The 11,998-nt window shown below is 42.9% G+C and overlaps 1 protein-coding gene across 1 annotated transcript; it reads right to left on the reverse strand.

The window, feature by feature from the left end:
• Positions 1-15: 15 nt before the first annotated feature.
• PGD (phosphogluconate dehydrogenase) lies at positions 16-11,739 on the reverse strand. The gene is made up of 13 exons (XM_080563644.1): positions 11,620-11,739; positions 11,363-11,438; positions 10,758-10,937; positions 10,549-10,614; positions 9,237-9,355; positions 7,760-7,829; positions 7,251-7,385; positions 6,400-6,589; positions 3,776-3,906; positions 3,388-3,521; positions 2,954-3,053; positions 1,340-1,462; positions 16-303 (listed from the first exon to the last, which is right to left on the reverse strand). The coding sequence occupies exons 1-13, from the start codon at positions 11,625-11,627 to the stop codon at positions 184-186; spliced, it is 1,452 nt and encodes a 483-aa protein (XP_080419770.1). The 5' UTR covers positions 11,628-11,739; the 3' UTR covers positions 16-183.
• Between the last annotated feature and the right edge of the window lie 259 nt (positions 11,740-11,998).

The raw sequence follows: 11,998 nt of genomic DNA on the forward strand, positions 1-11,998 counted from the left end.
AAGAAAATATCTCAATACATTTATAAGCAGGTTTATTTAGCTCTCTTATATGATATATGAAATATATCCACAGTTATTACAAAAGTGTGCAAACACAAGTTCTAGCACAGTACAGTAAAAAGGGGTGTTCAAGGAGGTACATCTGAGATCTACAGTATCTTGTCTTCAAAGGAAATATTTCCATTAGACATTGTAGGCAGAAGAAGACACATTTCCTCCATGGCCTGTCCAGTTAGTATGGATAAATACACCTGGCTTCGATAATAATTCATATGTATGTGCACCAAAGTAATCACGCTGAGCCTAGAAAAAGAACACACACAAAGTAAAAAGACACATGAATATCACAGTCATACGAGTACTAGGAATTGCACTTACTGAGACTTGAGTATATGAATTCAAGAAATAAGATCCAACTCTGATATTGTAACATTCATACTTACTTTCTCATTATTAAGTAAAACTACAATGAAACATTTATTAATACTATAATTTTGTTCTGCATACTAACCTAAAAGACAAGCACATACATCCAAAAGTCCAAAGATGTATACTTTTTTTTACATAGCATTTTGATCCAACGGCATTGTAATGGAACAAACTCTCCTTTGGAAAAGAGGTATTGTCTGTGTTTAATTGAGTGCCCCTTTAATCAATTATCATTTATGTAGTACATGATAAAAATTACATTTAACTTTTAACCTTTGATCAAGAACAGACGCTACTTCTGGAAGAAACAAAGGAAAGTTGGCAAGAGAAAGTAGCCTTAAGCTGTCCTTTGGTGACATGCAACCATATATATGGATAAAAGGGGTTAGGGTACTTCATCAGGGAAGACCACCAAGGACGCCCAAAGAAAGGAAGGGCCTGACAGGAACCAAGAAGAAAGACGCCACATACTTATACAACTCAGGTAGATTAGAATGAATATGTATTAGATTGATAGAATACACACAAATTTAATATATAAATGTAACAAAGATGACAGCATTGGGTGCAATCTCTCTCCTGGCTGTGTGAGAATTGGCTTATGGCACACCAGGTAAAGGATACGGTTTTTTAAACAACAGTATCATTATCTCTAGTTCACAGACAGAATGCTAACACATGCTGGGCACTCTCATACCACTACCTCTGACATTCTATGACCAGACATATTATAGTATTTTTCTGTCTTGAATTTCAGGTTTCAAAGAATTATACTAGGCAATCTATGTCTATATTTTTACAATGGCAGAGTATGAGGCACTGCCATCACGGTCCTTAGATCAGTACTTAAATAGCAACACAGTGATATTTCAGTAGATAGATGATATACCACACTATTTCAGGCACCTACCTGAACCAGGTTAGCTGGTAGCATTTCATGTCTGTATCCATCATAAAAAGAAAGTGCTGTAGTGAAGCAGGGCATAGGAATACCAATCTGGACTCCAGTACTGATTACACGTCGCCAGGAGTCCTGGAGGAGGGGAGAGAATATTAATAAAAAAACAACTTTTCAGTGCTTGCTCAAATGTATATGCAGGCACACAAACTATTCTAGTATAATAGCACATGCTATTTCACATCATATAAAATCTACATCTGAGCAAATGCAGTGGTAGATTCCTGATTTTACATAAAGAAGGTCAATCCAAAATAAAAGCAAGTGAGACAGAGTTAGCAAACAGGAAAATAAAAGTGCAGGTATATACTTCATATGCTGTCAAACAACTCAAACAATGATGCTGTTCTTTTGTATAAATATCATCTGTGCATCCCAAAAGCATGAACACAGTTGCAAAAATACCAAACAAACATTGAGACATTTTCAGGACATCTAATCGAGCACACACAGTACAACAACCCACACAAGGGCATAAGAGGTCAGCACATTGCTTCATGCAAACACGTGGATAATCATTATTTTATCTGTATATCTGATTTAGTAACCTGCATGGAATATTCAGATTCAATAAAAAGAATTATTAATGATAATATATGACTGCTTTGTTTGCCAGATAATCTGGTTTTAGTTCTGCCTGTCATCTCCTGTCCGAGTCAGAACACTGTTTGGACAGACCTAAATCTAATGAATAGCGGGGTCTGGAACACTGTTATTTTTCTGCTACCACAAGCAACAGTAACAGATCAGAGCTTTATACTTTGTACCACTAAAATCCAAGTGAATAGTATGAGCAAGATACATGGCAGACAAGAGAATGTTCATACAGGCTAGACTTTTTTTTCCTGACATTGTGGTTCTACTGAATTGATATATTCCAGCTTAAGGTTCTTCCGTAATGGTAAAATGGAAACCTTTAGTTTCTAATGGTAGCTTAGCTAGTGTTCAAGAGAAGAACCACGACACAAGGACTGTATGTTCATTTGGTTCTGCATTATCTTGATGTTCACAGCATAAATATGCATTGCAACATTATGTAAGACCTGGGTTTGCAGCTTGATATATCTGAATGATAATTAATAAAGTGATGCAAAAGCTTTTCTTTGTTTAGAACTAACATCTTCCAACTTTTTGGTGAATCAGAGGCAAGAGGCATTTGTAGGTATTTTTGAAGGACAGGTCACTAACCCTGGTGTCTGGCAAAATTCTAATTTGGATCTCAGTATAGCCCACTTCTTCATAGTAACTTGCTTGTGCAATTTCAGCCAGCTCCAATTATACAGTTTACTTCCCATCCTGATATTGTAAGACTAGTATGGTCTATTGAAAAAGAATGCCTTGAAACCATAATGATTAATTCTTGCTCACGTGTGTACAGATGCACAAACACAGTTGTAAATAGCTTAAGGATTGGTTAGAGATCTTTGCGATTAAGGATGCTACTTAAATAGGATTCAAAGATGTTCTTTTTACCTTTTCATTTTTCAGTGTGGATATACTTGTGAAAGAAACAAGCTGAAGAAGTTATACTGCTGTTTTTATGCTTTTTCTTCCTTGGAAACTCACCTGACATTTTTCAACAGCTGTCTTAAAGAAATCATCCAACAGCAAATTCTGGAGCTCAGGGTTTCGATCAAAAGCATCTTTGATTTTTCCCAGGAACACACTAGGCAGAAACATGTAAAGCAGGAATCAAATTTCGTATCTTTCTACAGTGGCCCAGAATCCAAAAATTACAGTGCCAAGATTTGACTCAGACAGACTGTTTCCAAACATCAGGAAAGATGAAAACAAAACAAAGATCAACAGTGGCTAAGCCACCAGAAAATTGGTGTCATCTGGTAATCTCTAATGCTGACTAGAGAAACCTGGTGTATTATCAGCTGATTAACTCCATGGATTTCCCAAGAAGATTTCCAGGCTTCTCAGTTTAGCACTGCATAAAGAAAATTGCCTTCTCTTCTCCCCTCAGTAACTAAATTACAATTCATCCCAATTACCTTCTGATGATGCAGCCTCCCCTCCACATCAATGCAATGCCACCGTAATTCAGTGTCCAACCAAATTCTTTGGCTGCTTGTCGCAGCAGCATGAAGCCTTGGGCATACGAGATAATCTTGGATGCATACAGGGCCTAAAAAAACCCACAACATATATTCAAAGAGAACTTCCACAAAATTCAACAAGAAACTTTACGATTGACATGCTCTATTTAGTCCACATTTTGCTCTGCGGACACCACTACGCAACCCAAAATGGGATGGCTGAAAGCAGGCAACACCAGTCATGAAAGGCAAACATAAGAGCTTCTCACCAAGGTTTACCGCATCCAAAACTTGCTTTGATCTGCAGCTTTAACAGAGTACTCTGCAAAGCGCAATGACTCACCTTGCGTATGTCCTCCAGAAAGGCTTTCTTGTCCCCACTAAATTGAGTCACTTTAGGCCCTTTCAGCAGCTTGCTGGCCTGTATTCTCTCATCCTTGAGGGAAGACAGGCACCGTGCAAACACAGCTTCACCTTTACCCAGGGAAGGAAAGAGCAGACAATTAGCAAGATCAGCATCACCGGTAAGGTCTACTTGAGATACCTGTCCTAATGCACAGTCGAAGTGCCTCTGTATGATGAGCCACTGCTCAGTCAAATGAGAAGAGAAGTGTACAAATTAATTATTTCAGCTGCGTTACTGAGGGGCCAAACTGCCAGCCACCACAACCACTGGGTAAATACCATCTGATACAGCTTTGAAATGATAAAGGAAAAAAACAAAGTTATCCAAATGAAAATTTAACCTCAGGAACCAGCACCAGCTCTTAGGTTTTAGCTGTTTTAATACTCCTCCCTAACCACAGAAAGCAGATAGTCTTGCACAGCAGTGCAAGGCTTGTTGACTTCACTAATTCTTCTAACATACCTTGAAGATAAAAAGCTGTTGCATAAATGCCAGCTCACATCAAAACACTAAATGTGCTTTGAAATACACACACACAAAGTAACCATAACTAGAATCAACAGTAAATCAGCAGGTTTGAACAAAGAAGTTAACTTATATGAGGAAATAAACTTAACAAATTTGGTAGGCCCACAACACTAGTTTCCAGAAACCCACAAGACAGTTTTACAACATCATTAAGCAGGTTATTAAACACCATTTGCCAGGACTAAGGAGTTATCCAAGCTGTATCTTCAGCTGCTAAAGAATAAGCCTGAATGCCAATCTCTTGATCTGATTCCTAATCATGCTGCTTTAAGTTGTACTTATTTGCAATTGAAAACAGGGTTGGCAAATGAAAAAAAAAAAAAAAAAGCTTCTTTTCCAGTGTCTGATAGAAGGAAAGTAATTAAGGTTTTTATAGCTTTCATACTGAACTTTCCTTCTTCCTTTTAAGTGAGCTGTAAATTAAAAAAAAAAGGTGAATGTGTCACGAGTCATATTTTCACAGGATTCTGGACCCTCCCAGCAGCAGGATTAACAGACCATATCAAAATCAGAGCTGGCTCCTCTCCATTTCTGCAAAAACTTCCTTCTGCAGCTGGGGAGAAGAAGGGGGGGGGGGGGGGGGGAATCAGGAAAAAGCAGAGGCAGCATGACGCTGCTTTTACAAGGAGAAGTCTGCAAGTCATGTTTATGCAATAAAACCACACGCACAGCAACTGCCCTAAGAATGGCCATGTTTGCACAAGGGCTATTACACATACTTCCTTATCTACCGATCATTACCTAACAGTGCTACCCTGGCATTGCAGAGGACTCATCAAGGAGTGTGTCCTCCACCCTTAATCTTTGCAGGAACCCTAAATTAGGGAATATTAATAGCACAAGTGAAAATCTTTGTTTTTCAAGCCTACAACTGAAAGACTATAGCTGTAGTAAAATACTAAAACTATTTACAAAGCTTGTTTTGTAAAAATACGTTGCTGCAATGCAGCCACATTTCTGTCATAGCTATCCCCACAGTTACTCTCTTTAGCACACTGAATACAGTTTACCTTGTCTTGTAATACAGCAGGACTTGGGAAGGGAAAAGGGGGTAGAGAAGGCGTGAACAATAAAGCCAGTTTGAGAGCAAAGAATCTTTGGAGTCATTATCGTACTTACTCAAAGGGAAAGTCCACATGGGACCTGTGCTAAGAGCACTCTGAACATGTTGCAAATCTATTACAACTCAGGTGTCACAACTCTGAGGCCAGGCTGGATAAAAGGGCAGGTAACTACTAGGTATGGATGTGGACAGGTAAATTCTCACACACTTTAGGGATACAATCTAAAGTAATTACAAAATACATTCCTATCATCTTAGTTTGGCTTTCAGTGAGTGGCTGTATTAGCCACAAAACAAAACCCAGCACCATTCCACAGTGTATAAACAAACACCACAACCAACTGCCACAATGGAAAAACAGCAGTCACCATCACAGGGTAGCAGTTTGCCACTGTAAAAATATGTCTGTGCTCCTCAACCCATACCATGGTCCAGCCGTTGTGTTTTTGCCTAGTTACAGTGAAACACAGAAAAAGGAGAAGGAAATGCTTAAATAGATATCTGAAAAACAAGTACTTATCGAGCAGTGTGCAAGCAACGAGGTTTGGGGTTTCCCTCCCTGCCTTTTTTTTTTTATAAAAAAAAAAAAAAAAAAAAAATCTTTCAAGGCTATGATGGGCTTGGGAGCAGGAGATAAAGCAGAGGATGACTGAGAGGAATGCTGCCTCAATAATCTAGCATGACACTGAGTTACATTCACCTGTCACTAAGTAATCACCAGCACTGCAAAGATACCACGTACAACGGTGCAGTAACAGTACTACAGACACTTGAGAAACCAGGTGAAAACAAGCTCAGCAAAGAAGAACAGAGTTAACAGCAGTCAAGAGTAGAAAGACTGCAACAGCCTCTTCTGTGGGCCAAGCCCTAGTACGGGCTCATTTCTGAGATCACTGTGAATTATGTGCTCCTTAGTGTGATGTGCTGTGTGCAGGTAGGAGAGACAAGGCTGGATCAAAGAACTGGTTACCTATGAGTGTGACAGGGACTCCGTACTCCAGGGCAGAAATTGCTGTCCACTTCCCCGTGCCCTTTTGTCCTGCACTGTCCTTAATCTTTGGGAGGAGGTACTTGCCATCACTGTCTTTGAATTTGAGAATATTGGCAGTGATTTCTATCAGGAAAGAGTCCAGCTCCGTCTTATTCCATTCCTGAAATACCTGGAAGTGAAGAAAAAGTATATGTAGACATACATATATACACACCAATTTACTATATATCTAACATATATATCTACTGATTTACTAATATATCTATACATATAGATACATACGTATTCTTACAGTGTTCATCTTATCTCAGTTACTGGTTATTGGTATCTTGCCACAGCTACCAACGATTTCTGCACCACTGAAACAGCACTGCTCAGAAGCCCTGCGCTGGAAGGACACCCCAGAAACACAGCTGCAGGGCATCCATTTCCAAATGGAAAGGCAGAAGCAGAGCTGGTCCTGTTAGCTATCGCCACAGGCACTGAGGGCTGGAAGCAGAACTGGTCTTTCAAGATACAACACACTTATCAACTTGCTTCAGGCAAGATTTGTTTGGTTGATTATAAAGCTCAGTCTTGTACTAGCTTTTTTTTCTGGCATGAAGTTGCTTTCTGGGGAGAAACCAGCTGTAGAACGGGAGAGTTCAGATAATTTCTATAAACATTGAGGTGTAAGTGCTTCCTGCCCCCTACCTCATTTTGAAGCTCACCTGTCCTTGGCACAAAGCGTGTCAGAAATATTCATTTCACTTAATTACAGCAGCTTTAAGCTGCCCCTATCAACAGCAGACACCAAGCCTCAAGGGAAGGCACTAAAATCTACAAATTACCTTCGACATCTCATCATGCTCCATGCCCACCACATCTTTCATCAGGTGGTAGGCCTCACAGATCAGCTGCATGTCTCCATATTCAATCCCGTTGTGCACCATCTTCACAAAATGTCCAGCACCCTCATCTCCTACCTGTCAGGAAACATAAAAAAAGAAATTAAAAATGCCATCAGAAACACTGCTGTCACCATGTCCACTGTTTAATACCTACCTATGGATTCCTTCCGCCTAAGAAAGCTTTATCAGCTAGGTACTAACTGAAAATGCTATGAGTCTAATCACTTTGATTCACTTTGCTTCCCCACCTCACAACCCAGCCATAAAACTTTGTTCTTCCACTGTATTGGATAAGTTATCAGAGTTCAGTTCAGAGTAAATCTGAATTGAATGCAGTCAGCCAGAAATATCAACGTAGCACAGTGGCTAGCTTTATTAGCATTTTATGCATTAGCTTCAGCAACCAAGCTGCCTACACAAGGTAAGGTCAGTATCAAATAAATATTTACCCAGTCACAACAAGGTTCCCCAGATCCCACTTTAGCAGCAATGCTTTGGAATATGGTCTTGATATGGGGCCTGTGGGGAGAAATAATATGGCTCAACAGATAAGCAGAGGGCACAAACACCACAAGAGAAAATCCATCAGTATGATGCATCCTTCTGGAAGGATGGGGTGAGGGCATGCTGGCAGGCTGACATACACAACACACAGCAATGTCAAAAAAAGTATGCTTTTCCCAGAACTAGACACTGCAAGAAACGGGGACAGCCCATGTCATACACTTAAAGCACTGTGCAGACAAGCTTAGTGTACCTAAAAGAGTCCAAATATCACTTTCTCCATTTTACAGATGGGGAAACCAAGGCAGGTTATGATACAGGCTCATACTCGGAGAGGATCAGTGGCAGAGCTGAAGCAAAGCCAAATTCTGCTCAATAGCTACAAGAAAAATCCAGGGTGATCTGGAGGAGGAGAGGAAGGAGGGAATAAACTCCATGAATGCGAGTCAGGATACAGTAACTTGCCCTACTTCAGTAACTAGGAGCTTCTGCGACCATCAGGCTCCCCATCGCATGGTAAATTTCCAAGCCAGCAAGAGAGCATTACAGAACGCCAAGTCTGAAGCAAGCTAAAGTGACCACTGGGAAAGGAGCATGGGTGGCACATGGGCTGCAGGCGCAATGAAAGAGGGGGGGCAAAGTTCAGGCAAGGGTGGCAAATAGAAGCTGTCTTCATAGAGCTTTTTATAGCAAAAAGAAGACCAGGCAGCAGAGAGAACTGTTACGTTGTCGCTGGCTTTGTGCCGTCAAATTTGGACAGGCTGTTACTGGTGTGAAATGCTAAAGCAAAGGAAGGGACAGGGACTTGAGATTCTAAAGCACAAGTAAAGCCTGGAAAACCCCTTTTATTTCTACCTTTGCAGAGAAAATGGGCAATCAGGGATAAAGTCAAATATGAACATCACTGGTACGTTAACTTGGGTACAAAACAGTAAGGGAGCAAGGCAGAAATTTGAAAAAAAAAAAAAAAAAGACAATAAACATGTAGTGAAGCCTCCCTTAACGATGCATGTCAATACAGTGATGTATGCTGCTGCCCATGTTACGGCTAACAGCTTTCCTAGTGCACAGGGCCCCAAACGAAAAGTCGTAATAAAGAAATAGGGATTTTGCTTAAACTAATAAAAAAAAAAAAGTACTTTCTCCTCTTCCACACATTTCTACCTCTAGATTTCTGTCGGTATTACTTTTGCCTGTGATTCCCTGAAATAAAAACCTGACCTAGTTTTTCCTGCTATGAAAATCCTCACTGGTGGATGACCCCAGATATGTTGAGAAATCTTGAGCCTTGAGGAAGTAAGCTGGCAACATATCTTGTTCTCTCCACACCCATGTCCCTCCTCTTTTCCTCCCTCAGCTTTTAACATGAACAGAAGATGATTATTGCAGGCCAGACTGAAGAATATACAAGCTCATGCTTACCAGGCTTCTTTGGCTCCTCCTGGCATGAGTGAGGGACCATATCGGGCACCCTCCTCTCCACCACTCACACCGCTTCCGACAAATAAGATGCCCTTTTTCATCAGCTCCTTACAACGTCTCTGGAACAAAAAGAGGAGCAACATTAATTAATTTCTTTTAATGCCAGAGCCTTACAAACAACGGTTAGCAAATCAGATCTAAATTAGGTTTTCAACTCTGCTTTGAACATGCTAGCAGACAACTTCAGAGAAAGCTTGTACGACAAAGTGAACGTTAGGAAACTTCCTGTTGCTTTGACATGGATCCTTGCAAAAGAGATGTGCCGAGAGAACAAATTCCTTGTAACCACCAGAGAAAAGAGCACCGTATCGAGGCTGGAAAAGGCTCACAAGTAAGTGCCAGGTGATACATGCTGTGTGCAAAGACGTGGGGGAGGCAGATTAGGCCCAAGTTGCTGAATTCATTATGCAGCAAAGGTGCAATTCTGGACAACTACATGGGAAGCTAATTCCTCTTGAGTGGGAGAGAAACACAGGCTGAGATCTGTAAGCGGAGCTGCAAGCTCTCCAAGTATTAAACCTCATTTAATACCTGTTTTTAACTCTGGCTTGGCCAAGTCACTTATCGAAAAACAGGAACGCGAAAGCAGAAGGGCTAATACCAGTATCCCCTCTAAGATTCAGAAGTACCAATTTCTGTGCAACACTTTCATGTAATCATCCCAGACAGGCTAACGTAATTTCAACAGTTACAGCCTGCTCATATGTAGGCCTTTAAAAAAAAAAAAAAAAAAGAGCATTCAACAACCAGATCATTGCTGCTTTCATTACCAAGACAGCCAAACCAGCAGTTCTGTCTTACTGGATCTTCCCACAGTCATGCAGAAGAGAGCAATAACAATACAAATAACAATAACAAATGCAATACTGTCCGTACTACTTCAGAACCTGTATTTCAGGACCTTGTCAGCTCCTAGCACGCAAGACCAATTCAATAAATATCCTTAGATTTTCAATTCTTCCTGAAAGCTCCTCAAGACTGTAACAAAACTTCTTCTAAGAGCCTTCACTCTTCAGAAGATGTCAGTAAAATATCCTTTGATAATTTGGGAAACTTAAAATAAGAAATATATTTGCAAAACAGTCCCTATCTACTGCAACAACTGATTTTTAATACACTGCATGATCTAGTTCTGCACAGAACTCAGCTTGGCCTTTCCTGAGGGGAGATGACTGACTGTTCTCACGATCAAGAAGAAAGAATCACGGGAAGTGTATTTTATTCACCCACTTTGGGCAGAAAGCAGGCTTACCGTGGTATCTCTGTACTCAGAATTCCCACCATCAATTATGATGTCTCCAGTCTCCAGCAAAGGCACCTGCCAAAAATAAATCAGCAGTAGGTATTTTTTTTTTTTGCCTAGACTCAAAAATTTATTACTGACAAATAACTGAAATCTTCCAGAGGAAGCTTCTCTAAGAAACAGAGGGAAATCACAGTTAGAAAGAAGGTTTGCCTCACCAGTTTATTGATGAAGTCATCCACCGCACTTCCAGCCTTCACCAGCAAGATGATGCGCCGGGGCTTCTTCAGCTTCGAGACCATCTCCTCCAGGCTGTGGGCGCCGATCACTTTGGTTCCTTTGGCCTCGTTCGCCAGAAAGTCATCCACTTTGGAAACCGTCCTGTTAAAAGCGCAGACCTGGAAGAACGCGTTAATAACGTGTCAATAAAAGCGTGTTAATAAAAGCTGCCAGCTGAACAGCTACTTTAGCTCAGGCTACAAATTACACAAGTAAGGCCTGATGCCGTGTGCTCTCCCGCTTCCACCTGAAGGCACCGAGCAGGGCCGAGCCTCTAACTTGCAGCGTGTCTCTGCAAGCACCTCGGGAGCCCATTGCTAAGAGCCAAGCCTAAAGCACGCTTCAGCGAAAAAGGTGCTGATGCGTAAGCCATGCATCAGGTGGCTGGCTCAGCACGGGCACGCAGGGCTGCTTTTCGCTGGAAACGGGACAAAGGACAGCCGGGGTGATAATTACGAGGGAAAACCAGCACCCAGCGGCCTACCACAGGGGAAATAAGGGCTGCGCGCCCGGGTGCGGCCAGGCAGCGCTTCCCTCGGCTCACCACAAAGCCGTGGTCGTCCATGTTCAGGATCAGGTTCTGGCCCATCACGGCCAGGCCGATCAGGGCGATGTCGGCTCTGCGGAGGGGGAGGAGGAGAAATGTCAGCGAGTCGCCGCCAGCAGCGCCCACAGGGAGCGCCCACCGGGAGCACCCACGCCCTGACCCGGCCGGCAGCCAGCCCGGCCCCCCCTGCCCCCACAGCCCCCTCAGGACCCTCTCAGCCCCCCTCGGCCCCCTCAGGACCCCCCCGCCCTCACTCGGCCATGGCGGCGGCGGCGGCGCTCGGGTCCCGGTGCGCGGCTCCCCCCTCCCGCCTCGCTCCCTCAGCGGCACCCAAGGGGCGGGGCGAGGGCAGAGCGCGCCCATTGGGTCCCGCCGCCAGGCCCCGCCCCACTGCCCATGGGCTGAGGGTTCGGGAGGGAGGGCGGCGCCCCGCCCCTTAAAGGGCCAGGCCCGTCTCCCTTAAAGGGCCAGGCCCCCATTAAAGGGCCAGCAGAGCTGTGGGAGGGGGCAGCGCGGTGGCAATAAACCGGGGTTTAGAAGGGCACAGGCGGGCCCGAGGTGCAGGGGAAGGCCAGGCTGGCTGCCACCAGCCGCTAAGAGGGGGCCCCCTAGGGCAAAACCCATGCCAGGGCC

The sequence above is a fragment of the Anser brachyrhynchus genome (genome assembly GCF_964034855.1).
Source record: "Anser brachyrhynchus genome assembly, chromosome: 21".
NCBI lineage: Eukaryota > Metazoa > Chordata > Aves > Anseriformes > Anatidae > Anser > Anser brachyrhynchus.